Source organism: Melanaphis sacchari, unplaced genomic scaffold, assembly GCF_002803265.2.
Source record: "Melanaphis sacchari strain LSU unplaced genomic scaffold, SCAv2.0 Contig4_pilon_pilon, whole genome shotgun sequence".
Lineage (NCBI taxonomy): Eukaryota > Metazoa > Arthropoda > Insecta > Hemiptera > Aphididae > Melanaphis > Melanaphis sacchari.
This window is the reverse complement of record NW_020271335.1, coordinates 520102-541305: the sequence shown is the minus strand read 5'-3', so window position 1 is coordinate 541305 and position 21204 is coordinate 520102. Positions and strand designations below refer to the sequence as shown.

Sequence of the window (21204 nt, the reverse complement as noted above, 5' to 3'; positions counted from 1 at the left end):
AAAGCCCAAGGATTTTGTAAGTCTTACATCGACCAACTTCCATTTTAATTTTTTTCTACTAATTTTAAAGTATTGTTTTTTTTTTTTTACGCTAGTTAACAATTTAAATTAATGAAACACTTTTTATTATTTTCCCCCTATTTTGATTATTATTACTCAGCTATTCCGGATGCTGAAAGTCTGTATACACTATTTTAACACTATATATAATATATCCAATATACCTACGTTAAAAACACTCCATTTTTTCTACCGATCATCAATCATCAATGTTACTGTTTATATTATATTTAATCAATATTATACTTAAATTAAGTTGATATTGTAATACTTTTAAATAAAATATAACCATTAAAACGTGTTAAATATAACCAATAAGCAGTCAAAAATAAAATAAAAAATATATGTGTTAATGAATGTTATATTTTCTTTATATATAATATATAAATTATATCGTAAAATATGCATACAAATCTTTTTTTTTTTGTTTATATATACTTTTATAGTCTTATAGTCTTATACTCAAAATTGTATTAATTTAACAATAAGTCAATGAAAAATTATAATGCATAAAATTCCACTTCTAATATTGATAACTAAGTTTAAAAAGTAATTAAATAAACCAAATTAGATCTTAAATCAAAGGTGGAATTTTTGTGGACTTATAAAAATAAAATTATTAAACTACATAACTTGATTTTAACTATACTTAATTTTAATTCGATCGTTAAAAATGTATCTAGATTCTTTATTAATTAGTCTAACTAAACGTTTTTATATTACTGTTTCATTTATTTAATGAATGATAATCTACAAATTTTCCATTTTTATGACTATTTAACAAATTACTAAAGTAAATATCTACTGAAAATACGTGTGAAGATAGTTATATGGTTTTAAATTATCCGGGTTTAAACTAAGCTGATCATTAGCCATAACTAAAAATATAAATAAAACAATATTTTTTTAATATTTACTAGTATGTTTGTAACAATTTTAAGTAAAAAGTAAATATAAAATAATTAATTATCAAAAACCGATTTAAGTTATAGAAAAAATGTGTGATAGTCAACTATTATTTATCAAAGTAATTTTAAATAAGCATCTGGTTTAATAAAATGTCAACAATTTAATGAAAAAATTGTGTATTTTATTATATTTAATTTAAAAAAATATATATTTTTAATTGACATTAGAAATAATATTTGTTGTTGTTTTTTTTTTTTTTTAACAAAAAATGTTATGATACTGAACAAAAGATTTCAATGATTCATTTATAATCTGTGCGATAATGAAGTTAATTAACAATTAATATTTACTCTGAAATAAAACAATCGCACATAAACGCTTTTAAGTTATTATTTTATATAATCAACATAAATTATAAAAGAAATATTTTTAAGAACTTACTTAGAAGTAAATTAATGTGAAAAAATATTTTAATATAAAATTGCACATAATACAGATAAATTATCAAGTGAAATCAAGTCGCAAATCATGACGTACAAGTATAACAATTAATTTTAAGAATTATTATTTTTTTTATTTATTCTATTAATTTAAAACGTCTGATGACATTTGATAATTTTCCATAAGCTATAATAAGTATTTTATTTAATTTAAAAAATATATAAGTAGTAACAACTGTGTAACAGAAAACAAAAGTTTAAAATTTAAAAAAAAAGTTAATTAAATATTTGTGCATTTAACATTATGTAATTTATGGTATGTAAAAATATACTTATGGTGATAAACTGATAACAATATACTTTTATAGAAATTATATTTAATTAATAATAATATTTCATTCTACCATATATTATCATGATAGAATGGAGAATGATTGATCACACGTGGGAATATTAGTTATAGTGTATTATTACTATTACTACATTAATTAAACAAAATATAATATTTTTTTCACATAAAATACTGTAATGTACCTACTACCTATATGGCTATATGAGAAACAAATGTAAAATGTATAATACATAACTATGGATTAAAAATATCAAACGTATACACAGAATGATTCAGTATCCCATTTTTTTCAAATAATACATTTGTTCAAATTCTGGTTTTCAAAATATTTAGTCATACTTCAATATTTTATTTTTAATTATTTATAATTTTTTATCATATAATTAATATATGTTTAATAATTAATAAATAATTAATAATTAATAATTTCACGATTAATATATAATTAAACGTGAAATTTAACTTAGCTTCTCAACTCAAGACAATACGAACTATTGTATTTTTCAAATGAGAACCAATATCTTTTATTCTTTTTCTTCAGCTTTTACAATCTTTGAAGGACCTTTGCTACCTCTAATACATTCTTCCACTTGTTTGATCATCGTTGATCTTGTCCGACCAACACAATCTAGAGCAACCTATAGATATTTTACTATTGATCTTTTCTTATAGAGCTTTCCTTAAAAACCTATTCAACCTCTATGCATAACCTACCACTTCTATACGTTTATCCATGAAGGACATATTGATACCAAAGTTTTGGTAAATTTGTTGTACTTCTCCATTAGTTTTCTTGTAGACTCAATAGTTTCATATCCTTCTAAGCACTCTGTCTTTCAAAATAAGTCATTTTTTCCTCATTTCCTTTAATAGTCGACCATGTTTTACATGCATATGTTAATGGAAACTTGAATACAGGGTTTCCTAGAATGTCTAGAGAAAAGTTTTGACTTGAAAATTTTTTCCAAATCATAGTAACTCTTGTTAATGGAAGATATTCTCAGTTTAATTGCATTATACAGTCGACTCTCGATAATTCAAACCTTCGATAATTCAAAACCTTCAGTAATTCAAAGTAAATGCTCGGCCCCTTGAAAATCACGCGGTAATTCGAATAAAAACAATGCAATTAAGTACACTCGGTAATTCGAAATTAAATTTTGGGAAAACTGGCCACTAACACTTGACAATTCGAAGTATCATTCGTTCAATGCTCGGAAATTTGAAGTACATAATATATTCACCAAATGTATTTTATCTGTATTCTTATAATCTTTTTATTAATAATTTACTATACAATCGTGTATAAATGTAGATTATTATTGTCGATAACTATAGTATATTATCATTAGAACATTATCGTTTTATTTCTTAATCGTCTCTAATCGTAATTTTATTTAACTCGTCGAGTCGTCGATAGCCGTCAGCCGAATGTAGTTTTATTTTTGAAAAAATGAAACTAAATTCAATGAAGCAGAAAACCATTGCAGATTTCTTCAAAAAATAATAATCTTTTAAAATAATAATAAAATTAACAATAAATAACTCTAATATGTATGTATCACTTAATTTACTGAAATAACTAATATGTATGTATGTATGTACAATAATAAAAAACAAAATTTTTTTCTTAACTTTCTATAATTCGAATTTTTTTTTGCCCTCTCGTTATTTTGAACTATTCAACAATTCAAACTCTCGGTAATTCAAAGTTTTTCAATAGTCCCGTCAATTTCGAATTATCAAGAGTCGACTGTACATATCATTGTTTTGGTTTATATTTGCCCCAAGATGTTTGAAGTTGTCCACTTGTTGGAAGGTATAGTTTTCTACTAACAGGTCTGAGATTTTTCTTGTTCCCCTAGTAATGACTAAATATTAGTTTTTATCATAGTTTACTTCCAGACCGATTAGCTTCACTACTTTTATCAAATCATTAGTTCTAGCCGCTACTTCCAATCGCGTATTTTCTATAATAACGATATTTTCCGAGCGAGCAAAGAGCGTACTTTTTGACAAAATTCCCATGCCTTGTTGCATTACCATTAACCTGATCACCTTCTCAAGCACTAGGTTAAAAAAAACCAAACCTTGTTTTTGGTATATCAACATTTCTAGGAAAATTATTCCCCAAATATATTATTATATTCTTTAAGTATTACAAACTATTTCGATAATATGAAAAACATTATCTTTAGGTATATTTTTAAATTCCAAAAAAAATATATTAAATACAGTTATCACTTTATTATTGAAGAAAAAATCAAGCGAGTGTGCGTAGTGAATTACCATTTACATATAACCACGTTGCGCTGAATTAGATAGCAGAAATTTCAAGTTCTTGTGGTTCATAGTGTGGTAATACGAAAATTTAGCACGTCAGTACAGAGAGGAAATGCAATTCCGTCAGACAGATTGGGTGAATTGCGTGTATTTCTCTCTTTATATATATATATTAGGACAAGTGTAAACTTGCCGTAATCCGTGAACACAGTTAGCGGTATTAAAACCCCGAACGGACAGTTTTAGACGTCAAACGAGAATACAGGGTTTCTCCCTTTCGCGTTCTTCCGCACCAACCTCCGCCAGACACTGATTTATCACAAGCCACTCTTTAACTACCCCTAACAAAACTTGCGCATAAATTACGCACTGCGAAACGTATTTACGATTTGCATACACATATACATGTATTACGTAGGTATGGTGAATACGTTATACACGAATTGATAAACATTCGGAGTCATGTATAGATGCAAGCAGCCACTAATACGAACGTCGACTTGTTAGACAAACCTGAACTACGTTATTCTTTTAGTGATCGGATCATTAGAGTATTATTGACAACTTCTTAACAGTAACGCCAAAGTTACATGTCTCTAGCTATACGTTAATAAAATTGCAAAAGTTCAGTATTATTTGAACACCTACATTAAAAATTAATGTTACTGTTAATTTTTTGAACATAACTATAGATTTGAGAAGGTTAAGCTAATGGGAACCATTAAAGCTGTAAACTATAGCATTATAATTTATGATGGCAATACAGATAGGTACACGCAAAATGCAAATATTATTTTGAAGTCAAAACGTTATACGGCTAATAAGACATATAACTATAAATAAATACTTTTTAATACGTACATGTTCTATTAAAATATTGATATACATTTCGAAAGATAAATTGAAATATCAGGAGTTGTTAGAATACACACAATATAGTTTTAAATATGCTTAAATCATTAAGTAAGTAATATTATTTATTAAACATTCAGTTAAAGTACTGCCTTTGATGATAAGTTTCTTTAATTGAATAAATTCATGGAAATAATACCCCTACTAATGCGCCTTTATACTTATTTATCGTATTACGTATAATATTAATCTTTTATCTTTAAACTATATTACCTATAATATAAATATATTTATGTATAAAAAGAGAGACAAAGAGATAACGTAGATAACAAATAATTAAAACCTAATATTTTAATAAATATATTACAATAAATACATTAATTTATTTATCGATATAATAATATCGTGACCTAGAGTATTAACAAAATTAGAAATTCAATACCATAAATACAGATTTATCGGAAAATATAGAAACATTTTTGTGTATCTAATAATAGGTATACATATAAGCATTCTATTAATCCTTCTAAAAAAAATACTAAGATATTTTTGATATTTGAAATGGTCTTTAAATAGAAATTTCTAATTTTTATAGGAATTAAGTTAATAATAAAAAAAAAAAAAAAAAAAAAAAATGAATAAATTGAAATTGTTTAAATTCATTTTTACATTGTAAACATAAGTACCTGTTATAAAAATTATTATTCATAAATAACCTAAAACTCTACAGCGTTTACAGTATACGTATTTAAAGCTATAGTTTTTTAACTAATAACTTATTGGCCCTATACTATTTACATGATAAATATCTGCTGCATGTTATGTATTTTGAAATGATAAATAAAATAAATTTAGTACAGGTACCTCTTCTATTGAATTTTCAGGAATGGGTCGTAAAACAAATGTAATGGATCTAAAACATTTCATGAAGGTATTTAGAATATCAACTCAAGCTTTATAAATGTATATCATGTTTAAAATTGTGTGAAATACATTGTTTCGTATTATAAAGATATACACATTATAAATATGTAATTCACGTACGAAACTTTTTATAGTTACCCAATTATTCTTTAAATACAAAATAAAGACCGCGTAACGCGAGTAATTGAATAATTGAATAGACTATTGTAAATGCTATTATTAGGGTATGAAGTAAATTTACATTGTGATGTATAGTTTATTCAAAACTTATAAATATACTTAAGTAGTACTTTTATTTTTAATGTGTACAACTTTGAAATGAAACATCGAAATCCTTAAGACTCATAAAAAAATAATAAAACAACTAACAGCTAGTTTATTATGCATATTATAGGTACAATATTACATTAAAATATAATCATGAGCATAATTAGAAAAATTATTATACCCTAAACTAGCGGTCACCAATCAGTGGTCCATGAACCACTGATGGTCCATGGTAAAAATTTGGTGATCCACTGGAAAATTTGGACATTATTTGTGATTTTGTGATGAAAATGGTAATATACAAAAGTATTGTATAATGTCACTGTATGTTCAGTTCACGACAAATAAAAATAAACGACTAGTAATATTGTCATTATTATCGTATGTTAGAAAATAAATAGACCTAATATCGTTATCGCAATACGTTTTAAGGACAAGTGATTCGAATCCAGTCTTTGTTTTAACTTTTATTTTATTTTTTGGGGGAATCAATAATAATTAAACTAACTTAAATAATTTTGCTATGAATAAAAAAACTCTTTATTGATATTTTATAATATATGCTTTAATTTAATTTTTTTTAATTTGGTATTTAAGACTTATGAGTATAGGTTGTCCGTAGGATTAAGAGTTATAGATTTAGTGGTCCGTAAGGTCTAAGATATTGGCGACCGCTGTCCTAAATAGTAAAATAAATAAAAATTACTGTTTTCGAGACATTATACTCAATGGCTATTAACAACTAATTCATTAGAATTAAGGAATACATAAAACTATTAATTTATTCAACCCAAATGTAATTAATATTATAATATGCTCATGTAATATTAGCTTTAACTTTCAATTTTGTTTTTCGATATTAAAATTAAATTACAACTTTTGATTTTTAAACTGAATTATGTTTGTTTTTACATTTTATGGACGAATATTAATATAGTACACGCTTTTTTGAATTATGTGTCTTACTCAATAATAAATTATGCTTAAGTAAACTTTAGATTTAGAATTTGAACAATTCATAATCGTACCTAATAAATTATCATTGATAAATATTCAACAATTTATTTTATTCAAAACATACATTTATTATAACAAAATCAAAGTAATTTTATGATTGATATTCTATAAAATAAAGTTAATTACATTGTAATTTCTAGATTAAACGCATTAATTATGAAAACATAAAGATCAAACATAAATGGATGGATAAATGTGTGTATAGAGTTATTACAATCGAATAAACAATAATATTAACTGCAAAGTTTATGGCTTTATGTTGATAATTTAATTTCTAGGTTATTGACAATTAATCCATCCATTTCGAAAACTCGAGTTTATCATAATTAATTCAAAATAATCAAAATGAAATTTTATATATCAACAGATAATTATTTTTAGCAAAAATGCAAAAATATATCAACAATTACATTTACTTTTAAATACCTTTTTTTATAAAACTATTACGTATTTGATGATTCTAATTAACACACTCCATTTACATAATTTATGAACAAATGTACCCCACAACATCTCCAATCATACTTAATACTAAGATCATAGCATGCAAATATCCCCTTTAAAACAATATTCGCCCTGGAAATCTGCCCAAATGTAATAACCTTTTAAATTAATATGTATCAATTATGACTGGTAATTAACCATCATATTTTAAAAAACTACCACCACCGAGTGGCATCTTTTAATCTATTTTATATTAAGTCAAATCTGTACCAAATATATGCATAACTAATTGTAAAATTATTGTAAAAGTTTTAATTTACAAATTGGTGTATAATTAGTAAAAATAATAAAATATATTTTTATTATATGTACGTCTTTTAATTATGATTAGTTTTAAATTGAACATATCCATCAATACAAATAATTGTTCTAAGCAATACTCCAAGAATTTATTTTCATCATTTTAAATTCTATATAGTACATAATAACTACTTAGGATAAAGCAAGCTTTTTTGACTAAAATAAATCATAAGTAGTTTAAATTATCGATATATCATAAAATATTTCACTACTTGATTTTTAAAATATTTTTTATTTATAAAAATAATGTGCTATTTGAAATTTTTTATTTGATTTTAACTTGACTCGATTTTAGAAGTATTAAATTATTCGAAAACTAAATAATATAGTTATACTTTAAAATAAATTTAAAAAATAAAACTCAAAAAAATATAAATTTAAACGTTTTTAATAAATCGATAAACAGTAACATAATACGTATAGTCACATACGACAAGTACTAATCTTAATGTCCGTCATATTCACTATGTACGTAAGAAAAAAAGAAAAATGTACACGGTAACAGCAATGAGTATACTCGTGTACCTATACTAAAACAACCGACACCGATAAAATTATAACTTACTATAGTTCAAATATCTATCTTTGATTTAGATACTAAATCAAACATCGGTCGCCACGAAAAAAAATTCAATAACACGAAATCTAGTAGATCTTTATCGCTTCGCAAATACTTGTCGATATCAGTGCTTACTGTCTATACAGGGTGATTTATTTTTAAATTGCAACTAAACTTTTTAATGAACCCCAGTCGTCAAGTAAAGTCGAAAACCGCTTTTAAAATATAGTTTGTCCGCATACTTCAACGAGCTTGTATGCGGCGTGCTTTGGGTATAACTATATTTCACCTCATTTATCAAGAAATACTAACTAAACCTCAATAATATAAGTTTATCTACCACAAATAATCCCACATTTATTGTTATTCTTTTTTTTTTTCGTGTCATCTGTTGTCATAAGTTTTCAAAAGTATAGCGAACTATTAGAACAGAAGTGTTTTTTGAGGTCAACAAACATTGTACAGATACGATAAATACTTCTATGATAAATAACTATAAATATTGAAGTAGGGACAAAAAATATACCAGAAAAATCACAAAGAAATAGAAATCAATTATTTGATATTTTTACCAAAACAAAAATGCGTTAATTTATCTAAGAATGAAATAGTTCATTTTTTTCCTATAATTGTTTATTCGGGTGAAATGGTATTTTTGGCTTGAACTAGTTTTCAATTTTTCATATTAGAAAATAGAAATAACTCTAAATAATTGGTACTCTGATCGATAACACTCTCAGTACTGTAATATATATTTTGACGTTTGAGATAATTTTAAAAATATTATTGCTCGAGACTTGAAATTGTATTATAACTGCAGAGTGATATTAAAATAGGATTTGATTTTGAATAAAAAGTATTCTATGGAAGTGGTAAATAGCTAAAAATATCGAAACATTTTATCGTTATTTTTAAACGGGTATCGCTCAATATTGGTTATTAAAAAAAAAAAAAAAAATTAATTGACTCGTTTCTTACGCAATCATATAGAATATTATGCGATAATATTAATAGGTATTATATTATTTTCGTGACATTCTCTTTCGAGCCATGAAACAGCGTACCTATAAATACATGTAACGCGTATAATATGCGTATCACCATCAGAACTACCCCCTGGTGGGGGTGAAACTACCCCTACAAGCACCGCGACCGCCACTCAATATGCTCGCGTGGCGAAATCACTCGTCGTAATCTACGCCAATGGGTACGTGACGCCGCCACCGCCACCACCACTGGTACAACGTCGGAAACCCCTGAACAGCATCAGTGGCATCAGAAACCATTGTTCACAGACCGTATAAATGTTGCGCTTTCTCGAGCGGTATATATGTTTGTGTGTGTGTGTGTGTGTGTGTATATAATACGTGTACACAACACTCGGTTGGTTGGCGGGCTGCGCTACGTGTTAAATTATTACTTAATTAAACCGTTATCTCTGAGAGGTAGTTATGGTGGCCGAACGCGAAGATATTCATTGGGCTTGAGGGTCGGAAACGGAAGGATCGACTTAAGTCTTGGGGGACTGGTGCGCTCTCACCCCGCAGTGTACAGGTATAAAATACGAGACCCCGCTACCCCTTTTCGCACCGACAACGACGACAACGACGGCGGCGGCGCCACCCGTGTCCAACGCGCCACTAGATTTATCGTGTTTTAAGTTCGGTTCTTCCACTCACTCTCTTTCTAAACCTACGCAGTCAATCTCTCTTTCTTTCTCTGTGTCTCTCTTCGTGTCAGTCTTCTTCCATATAGTGACATCGTTACTACGCACATACACTCAGTAAACGTATATATATATATATATTATACTTATACAGAATTATTTGCCAAATATGTTAATTTCTATTTTATTTGTTTAATAGAGAATATATTCAAGTTATGGTTTTTGGAAATTTTAAGTATACATAAGCGCAATATTTAGATCGTTTACACAATTGTTTGCTAAAAACTCAATTTTTTTAATGATAATCAATCTTTCAACTGTACATTATGAAATAGATGGTTTTCTTGAACATTTTGATTTATTCAAACCAAATTTAGGGCGGGTTGTCTATGAATAATTATAAGTATTTAGCATTTAAATGAGCGTCGTGGGTACAGGGGTACTTCGCAAAATATTGATGCAGTATACTTTGCTCAACTTAACTTAAAATACTTTAATAAACTAATTAACTATCAGTTTGTAATTTGAATTTTATTTATTTAAATATTTTTATTCAGGATATACAATAAAAAATGTATCTTGTAATTTAAAAAAATTAAAACTTAAAAAAAATTAGAACAATAAAAAATTAAAAAATTATGTTTTTTACAAAAAGTTAATCTGTAATTAAACAAAATTATAAAAGAAAAACAATTTTCAATAACTTTACTTTTATTGTTTGAAGTGCTTAACATGAATCACTTGATACTATGTATTATATTATTTATGTGTATTTGAGGTGCATTTTATTCACTACGCGCCTCCCTCTTCTATTCTCCTCTTCGCATTTTACGATCAACTTTAAAAAATGAGATATTATGATATTATATTTGTATATACCTACTCTTTCTGTAAAATACATCTATATAGATACGTGCACACAAATGACGCAAAACAGAGAGTGTGACATAATAAAAGTCCATACGATGTATGCATCGTCAACTATATAATATACAACAATTCGTTACGTTTACGCAGTGGCATGGGGTAAAAAAAAAACCGTACCTCAGCGCGGTTGACCATGAAATTACCGCACAAATACGTTTACGGACGCACACTGGTCCACACAACGTCTATTGGCCGGACACAGTTAAACCACAGGACTAATACACCCACACTCATCCACAATGTTATTTATTATTCCAGTCGCTTTTAGAACTTAATTAACATTTCTGTTTAATGCACGGTGTGTGCTGTATGGTTTAATATTGTTATGATGTATTTTATATTGTATTGCTTATTCGCACTCACCATGACTGAATTGGTTCACCGAATTAGCGTTCGGATCGACTTCTTTACCCGTCTGCTGTGAACTACTGCCGACTATGATAACACCTGCAACACAAAAACACGTTTACAATAACATAATATTATATTTCGTCATATATTTTAATGTATTTTATACACGTTAGGTACCAATTATTACTATTATGGTTGACACAATGTGGTACTAGCTAACTTTTTATTTTTTTTTTTGCAAAATAAAAAACCAAAACAATAACCACTATTTGCACTCTATACTTCTATAGCCTGTATACCAATATAAAATTATGAAATAAAATTATTCTGGATAAGCCTAGTTACAATTAGCTAAAATAAATGCACGTTAATTCATCAACGTTTTTAGTTTTATAATAATTAAATTCTACATCTACTACTATTGTCATAATGTATATTATACTAGTAATTATTATCGGACACTGGTATTATTTATTTATTAACTATTATCCAGTATATTTGGTGTTTGAAAATACAACCAATATACCTTCTGTGATTCGGTAATTTATTACCATTGTTGCCTGAAATATAGTTCCAAAGTAATTACTGAAAATAATGGATACATAACTGTCCTCAATCCAAAGTGTATTAGTCTATGTCAGCGGTCGCCAACCTCTTGGATCTTACAGACCACTAAATCAATAACTCTAAATCCTACAGACCACTTACACTCATAAGTTTTAAATACCAAATTAAAAAAAAATTAAATTAACGCATATTTTATAAAATATCAATAAAGGGTTTTTTATTTATAACAAAATTATTTAAGTTAGTTTAATTAATATAAATTCTCAAAAAAAAAAAGTTAAAACGAAGACTGAATTCGAATCATTAGTATTCTTAGAACGTATTGCATTAACGATATTAAATCTATTTATTTTCTAACATGCGATAATAATGACAATATTACTACTCGTTTATTTTTATTTGTCGTGAACTGTACAGTGACATTATACAATACTTTTGTATATTATGATTATAAACACAACATTACAAATAAGGTTCAAATCCAAATTTTTACTGTGAATCACTGGTTGGTGACCGCTGATCTATGAAATAACCAAAAATTCTATTTTTGATGATATGCACGAGTATTTAAACCAGTAAACCACATACAAACACAAAACACAAATGGTCCATAGTCCTAAAAATGTATAAGCTATATAATAGTGGTTTACGACTACACAAAGGTTAAAATCCTCTACTCTAAAACAAATTGTAAAACTATAATTTTTTATTATTATAAGCACGCTATTTTTTTTCTTTTTAACTCTTCCCTCCCTCACGATTTTAAAAAATATTAAATTTTCCTAAATTGGTAGACTGTTCTAGATTCATCAAAAATAATAACATTGATACCGATAATAAATAAATACAGACTATCGGTATCAAAATAATTATTAAATACTTCCAACTTAGAATTTTTAAGTAATATCTAAATGAGATTTCTTCTCCAATAAATTGTTATTTATATTAAATTGTATTGTTTCTGCTCACTTATGAGCTTACTCGTTCTAAAATTAAATTTAAATACTTAAAAGTAAAAATAAAAATGTATTTAAAAATTCCATCATTAATATCGATGAATTATTACTAACTTGTATAATATAGTCTCAATGTATCATCATTATAAGGACTAGCTACGACGACAAAGATTATAATTAACTTAATTTTATTGCTAACCTATATTATTAACATATTTCATTGACTAAGAACAATTAACACAAAATTAAACTTAAAAATAAATTTTTATAACATTTTTAACTTAATTTACTTAAACATAAATAAATTTTGTATATACTATCAATATTATATTTATACAATGTATAGTATACATACATATTACATATGATGAACATATTATTTCCTAGTTAATAATAATATAATTTTCTTATCAACACATCGTCTTTCAAAATTCACATAGATGTTAATTAAAAAACTCAATGAAAGGTGGACGAGTTTAAAAGACCATAAACCTTTAACTATTCAATACGGTGCTGTTTCAATAAGCTGCTACTGTTTGAAAAATTGTTTTTTTATCAACCAAAGTTTTTTCTTTTTCTTTAAGTCGTTTATTATTACTACTACTATTATTATTATTATTATTTTTTTTTTTATGTATTATAGTGTATACTATCTGAAAGAATCGCACTTTATACAATTGTTATATGAGAATAAAATATTATAATTCATGAGAAAACAGTTTACAAGTATCTACAAATTCTTGTTAAGATTTTTATTTTTCTAATGAATAACTTCATACATAATAATGGAATATAAATTACAATAAACAAAAATTAATATGACGTGTAATAAAACTGTTAGGTAAGCTTCTTTGTTATAATTTTTACATTAAAACAATGTGATTTTTAAGTTAAGAATTCATTTTACAACATATGCAAGGTATAACATCTTCGTTCATCGATAGAAAATAACGATAACTTTATAAGCATTTATTTAAATAATAACATTTGTATGGTGGAAACTCATTTGCGCACATATATTAATACATTTAAAATTTTTTAACACTTAATGTTAACACATTAGTGTGTAAAAATTAGGAGAAAATAACGCTAAAACTTAAATCGACACTAAAATTTAAAAATAATTACATTGAAAAAAATACAGAATATTAAAAAATACTTTTAAAAGTGAAATGTTTATAAAAAAACAACATTGTAAAAATTATTTTTTAAATTTTATCTTTTGATCAAAACAGTTGTAAATTATAAGTAGCTATACTGCTACAGGAACTATGAAAAATTAAATAGCTCAATTAAGATTTTTAAACAAGTCAGTCTATGAGATCAAAATATGGTTAGAGACAAAAAGTCTTAGCTTTATAAAGAGTAAAAGGAAATATTGTACGACTATAATAAATTTCCATAATTGATTATTACTAATTAGACAATTTTCGATTCATACTACTTAATATATTTTTACTGACTTTTTCTAAGTTATACTATGTGGAATGGATGATTGAAAAAATATCAATAGTTATAAGACCTTCTAAGTTTATCTAAAATCTTCCCTCCTCCAAAAAATTTTAATCGTTTTTATTTCAGTTTATATTATAAAATTTAAGCCTAAAAAATTGATGGTTTAATTATTATTTTATTCCGAAGATTTATATGGCCGTCGTCGGTTCCAGTTCCAGTTTAATCACAAATCCTATGCTACGGCACAGGTTAAAACACGTAAAATACACGAATCTGGTTTGGCGTGTAGAGTATCGGGGTTGTAGTCAGTGCTCGAATTGGGGGGGGGACGCAGGCGGACGGAGTCCGCTTTCATTTTTTTGGAGGTTTTAGCGTCCCCCTTCATTTAAATAAGCAAAGAACGCTAAAAATGCGTCCCCCCTAGAGATATTTTCTTTCGAACGGTGTATTTGGATTTTGTTTTCGATTATTTTTATTTTCTATAGCAAACTGCAAATTAATGGTTATTTTTTCCTAGAAAACGGTTATCGTTGACGACAATCACGGATCAAGATAAAATATGAAAATAATATAATACTATCGATAACTATCGAGCTGATATGAGCACAGTGGTTATTGTTTTTCATAGAATACCGAATGATTATTATCAGCGCGTTGGTTTTCGTTTCATCGTGTTCACTATGACTGTTCATCTTATATTCTGTTGTTAACATTCTCATTGCACGTATAATAATTTTAAAGCGAGTTCGGTTATATAGCCGTATAGGTGTTTCTACTTTTGAGAACTTTTTGTTTAATCTTTAAGTCAATTAAAATTAACACCATGAGTGAAAAAAGAAAAACATTATATGATTTTTTTCAAAAAAAAAAACCAAAAATTAGTGATAGTGACAACGTGATTGTTGGGAATACAACAGGTAAGTGAATAACCTATTGGCTAGATAAATATAAATTGCAATGAACTATTAATCATAAATTTCTCATCTTATTAACATTTTTGTTGAATATTTAGATGGATTGAATTCGCGAGACGATTCAGTGGATCTTCCTTCGGCTGCATCTCAAGAAGGTAATACTAATAATACTATAGTACCTAAGTATTTTTTTACAAATTAAACTAATCTGTCTTATAAATTATTTCTATTCTAAAAGACCATTTTTGTCATTATTTATAAATTATCATAAATATTATTATGTTTTTATACTGTTGTAATTTATAATGATACCTATCAAAAAAATAAGTTAATGATTATTAATTTTTTTTTTCTAGGAAAAGAGAAGTCTTCAGTTGATTTGGAGGAAATTAGTTTAAATTTAGGTACCTATTTAGTTTTTTCAATTATAACAAAATTGAATTGGTATGTGTTTTATAGTTATAACTTATAAGTAATTAATATAATAACATTTATATTACAATTTGATATTAGATGTGTGCCTAATGACTAATATGTTATAATATTATATGTGTTTAAAGTGATAATAAAATATTTTGTATTTAACCTCTAAAAATAAAGTTGTTTTGTTATTTTTATTGTTATACTTGTTTATTATTAATTATATGTGTAGCTTGGTGTACATTGTAGCCTGTGTTTCTAATTTTATATTTGTTAATAAATTGGTAATTGTACATTTAACTTGTATTTATAATAAAGATGTTGCATAGCTGTGTCATACATTATAATGGTTTTTTTACTTAATTTTTATATAAATATAAAGGTGAATGCTTGTGTTAAATGTTGTTATTAAGCAATTTGTGTTTTGTTAACAAGTTGTTGAATATAATGATATATCTATAATGATTAAGTTTTTTTATCAATGTAATATTTTATTTGAATATTATATTGATTTTATTAAAATCAGTATAACATTTATAATTAAAATCATTTTAATTAATTCAATTAATTAATTAATTGTATTGTAAATTAATTTTAATTTGGATGATTAAAATAGGTAACACATGGAGTAATTTTTTTTTAAATTTTTTTTTTTTTTTACAAAAATAGATATACAATATAATGTCCTCAAAACTAGTACTACTGGTATTATTCATCAGCCAACTAACTGCATTAGTGACAACGAACCTCCTGAATGTTGGGACTTGAAACAAATAAAATATTTTTGTGAAGAATATCCTTGGATATATTTTAAAAATAAAAAATTGGGTTGTAAATTATGTCTAAAGGTGAATTTAAATATTGAAAAGAAACCAGAGTCTCATGTTCGAGTATCATCGGAATGGACTCAATGTAATATTGCTCCATCTGGGGATACCATTACCAAACAACAAGCTAGCTTGAGAAAAAAAATTTCGAAACATAAAGGGAGTCAGCCACATATTTCTGCCGAGAGCATAATTGAACGTAGTAAGCAAGAAACTTTTGAATTGCATGTATTAAAAACTACAAAATTGCAATTTGAAACAACAGAAAAAATATTTCGCACCGCCTACTTTATTGCTAAAAATCAGCGTCCATATGTCGACATGCCAAAATTGGTTGACCTACAAGTTTTAAATGGTATTTCAATGGGTAGAGTTTTGCAATCTGATAAATCCTGTGCCACTATAATTGATCATATTGCAAATGAAATGAGGATTAAAATGTGTAAAGATATCATTGAAAATAACAGGAAATTATGTATTATAGTCGACGAATCAACAACATTAAGCAAAAAAACAATGTTGGTAATATGTTTAAGGTGTGCCATTGAAGATGCTCTTGAAGTCAGTACTTTTTTTTTTGATATAGTCGAATTGGATTGTACAACGGCTGAATCGATAAAAACCGCTATACTTGACAATTTATTTAAATATAATATTAATTTGGGGTTTCTGAAAAATAATTTAGTGGGCTTTGTAAGCGATGGAGCATCTACTATGTTGGGTAGGAAAGCTGGAGTTGGTGCTTTACTTCTAAACCATTTTCCTGACCTTATTGTGTGGCATTGTTGCAATCACCGGTTAGAACTTGCCGTAAGCGACACACTGAAAGAAGTAAATGGTGTCAACCATTTCCAATGTTTTTTTGAAAAATTATATTCTCTTTATCACCAGTCTCCGAAGAATATGAGAGAACTTAATGAATGTGCAGAATCATTAGAACAAAGGATTTTAAAGATAGGAAAAATATTTACTATTCGATGGGTAGCATCTAGTTATAGAACGGTTCGTGCTGTATGGAATAATTTTGCTGTCCTACATAAACATTTTCTTGAAGCTTCTTTGGATAATACAAGAGACACAAAAGAAAGATCAAAGTATGCAGGTTTAAATAAAATGTTAACGTCCAATGATTTTATACTGAATCTAGGAATATTACTTGATGCTTTACATGAGTTGTCTGATTTATCATGTCAACTACAAAACCGAGATTTGAGTTTGACTTCAGCGCATACTGTAATTGAGAGAACAATTCGTGTTATTGAAAGCATGGTTGAAACGGCGGGACCAAAACTTAAAGAAGTAAATTTAGCGTCTCAGGAAATGAGTTTTAAAGGAGTAAAACTTACATTTCACAAAAGCGTTCAAAAAATCAATTCTTCTCAATTTTTTAGAAGTCTTTCAAACAATCTTAAATCAAGATTATTCACTACACAGTCATCAAATTCTTCTAATAATGCTTCTTCTAAATTTCAAGAAGAGTATGACCAATTATTGTCTGACTTAGATATTTTTGTTCCCAAAAATTGGCCCGATAACTTCAATATACAATATGGTGATGATTGTATACGCCGATTGTCTAAAAAATTTAAAGTTGATGAGATCACTTCAGTAAGAGGCTTCCGTCAATTCAAAGACACAAAAGAAGATAATGTTGAAGATCTTAAACTACTAACTACTGCAATTAAGTGTATAGCAATTTCATCTTCTGAATGTGAGCGTTCATTCAGTTCGATGAATGAAATTGTATCCCCCAAAAGAAATTCTTTGGGATCAGTACATATTTCATCATTAGTGTTTATAAATTGTGTTGGTCCGCCAATTGACAAGATTAACACAACAAAATGGATTGAATCGTGGGTGAAGAAAGGCAAACGAACAGCTGAAGAAGAAAATTGTCCTAAAAGGATCAAAATTACTGAAGAAAATGCATACAAGTCATTGTGGAATTTAATTAAAGAATAATACTTATCTCTGTAATTAGTTATATTATAATTTGTTTTTAAAATAAGTTTATAATGATAGTAAATAAATGTTATGATTATACCTACTACGGCTTTATGTACTACCTTATAGTGCCTTACTAAATGTGTGGGGGTGGGGGGACAAAGTCCACAACGGGTTACTTTATAATTTATCTGCTATGGAACGGTGTTTTCTGAACTAAAACCAGCGTCCGTCCTCAATTTTTTTTCCAATTCGAGCACTGGTTGTAGTTGCCTACATCTTTTGTAAGCAACGATTTTAATCGATCTTACTAGTATAAGATATTAATATAAAAATATATGATTTATAGATACATTAATAATACACACAATCATAATTTATCAAGCATTTAAAACAGTTATAAATAACGTAAATTAATCGATAACAAATGTGAAAAATTAATATATCAAAAATTATTAGTTTGTACAAGACTTTTAATTAAAATATGTTTTGCGTGTACATATTTTATTTATGGTTCAACAAAATCAATAAACAAAGATCACACGCATCGACGAAGCTTAATATATGACGAATGCAATTACTATAGCATTGTTATTGGCAGGCTATACAGTATACATACATAATATTATGATTATGTTTAGTATTATATACATACGCAGTTGGAATGAATTTTTGTAATTGTAATTTATTTTTTACGTGGTTATAATAATAGTCATTTCATTTTTATCGTCATCGTCAAATAACACGAAAAAAGAGTAGGTATACTATTGTCAATTGCCACAACATCACTTGTATAAAAAATACGAGTTTATGTTATTAAAATATTTTTGAAAATAATATATTATAATACGTTTATAATTATTTACGACTGACTATTACGGTAATAAATATTATATTAAAGTGTATAATATGAGATAGGAATCACTATGTGAACCAATAATTTATATTATATATGATATTAAAAAGCCGATAACGTTTTCGTGGAAATAAAAAATGAAATCGACTTCTCAACAAAAAAAAAAAAAAATACAATACAATATAATACCAAAATTCGAATTTCTTTACTAGACGCATTTTCGACCAACAGGACAAATCAATAAATCCGAATGCGAACTCTCAAATAATGTGCGTGGGTGTGTACGTATGGCAACTATTATATTATTATATGACCCGCAGATGATATAATAGAAATATATAGAAAACAACGTCTACTCTATACGGCCAACGTCACATCTGTTGGCTGATGATGATGCACGGTGGCGCGATCGACCCCGCGGGGCTTATATTTCGAACGTTATTAGATTATTATGGAGGATAAATCCGAATAGCCAAACGCACGGAGACAAAAGTTGCAGCTCATATGTGGTCGGGAAAAACGAAATTCGCGATGGGAAATTATTGAAAATAAAAAATAAACTAAAAAGAAAAAAAAATATAAAATTCTTATGATATACGAGTATACAATATTATAGTTACGATCTCTCTCACTCTCTCTCTCTCTCTCTCTCTCTCTCTCTCTCTCTCTCTCTCTCTCTCTCTCTCTCTCTTTCTCTCTCTCTGTACTTATGTGCGTGTATATGACTCACTCTCTCTTCGTATACCGCGAGCGCGGTAAACGGTTTCCACCGATCGCACGTGTATTTGTGTGTGTGTAAACACCGACGACAATCCGCAGTCCAGCAAAGATGTTGCGAAAACGGGCGTTTTATGGAAATACATATGGAATAATATAATGTCATAAATCTTCAGATGATAACACTGAGTGCGTGTATGTGTGTGCGTATCGATACGATTCCTGCCTGGTCCTTCTTTATATATATTTTATGCGCTTCATCTCCCACGCAGTTAGGACAAAGCTTCTTATCGACGACTACGCGCGCTCACACAAGACTGAGACCCTGTGGGGAGGGTACCCACAAAGTCCGAAATTTTTATCGTTTAAGGGACGTTACATTTATGTATCCTAACTATAGTTTCTATTCATAACACCATCGTTTAAAGCCCTATAGCTACACTTTATATACTAAAAAACAACTAAAAATAATATCAATAATAATAAAACAAGTTTTCAGCATAATTTTGATCATTTCCAGTGTTAGTATAACATATATATATATATATACCTATGTACATGTAGAATAAACGAATCACAAAATTTAATAAATTTGATGATGTTAATTTAACTAACATTTTCAAGCGTGTAAATATTATAAACTCATACCATTTACCTTTCTAGTTAAAAATATTATTGTCCAAATTTAGTATTATTATAACATTATATAATACATAGATCTTAAATGAACATGTGAATAGAATATAATTACGATATAACCAAATCGGTAAAAATGCATCTACTCTTTGTATATGATTAATATTGACTGTTATAATCAATACTACTGTAGTCTGATTATCGTTAAACAGAATAAAAAGTGCATCATTCAATGTAAAAGACAATAAAAAATCAAAATTAAATTAATTTTATAATTTTCCATTCCGTTTACTTGAAACGTAATACATATACTTGTACATATTCGAAAACTTTTTAACATGACTTTTATATGGTTACAAAAAATTCAAAAAAAGGTGTAATGTTACAGAAGAATTATTATTTATTATGCGTTTAAATTAAAAACATGTAAAAAAACTTTATATACGCAAGTTGTAAGTCATAAATATGCATGTACGTCATAGCAATATAAAGTATAAAAAA

At 27.0% G+C, this 21204-nt stretch overlaps 1 protein-coding gene across 6 annotated transcripts in view; it reads right to left on the bottom strand.

Moving 5' to 3' along the window:
• Positions 1-21204, bottom strand: part of LOC112599187 (lachesin-like) — a 101980-nt gene that overhangs the window by 49745 nt on the left and 31031 nt on the right. For all 6 annotated transcript variants that reach the window (XM_025345998.1, XM_025346003.1, XM_025345999.1 and 3 more), the window contains exon 3: positions 11424-11507. In XM_025345998.1, coding sequence (XP_025201783.1) covers positions 11424-11507 — 84 coding nt within the window. The remainder of the gene's footprint in view (positions 1-11423; positions 11508-21204) is intronic.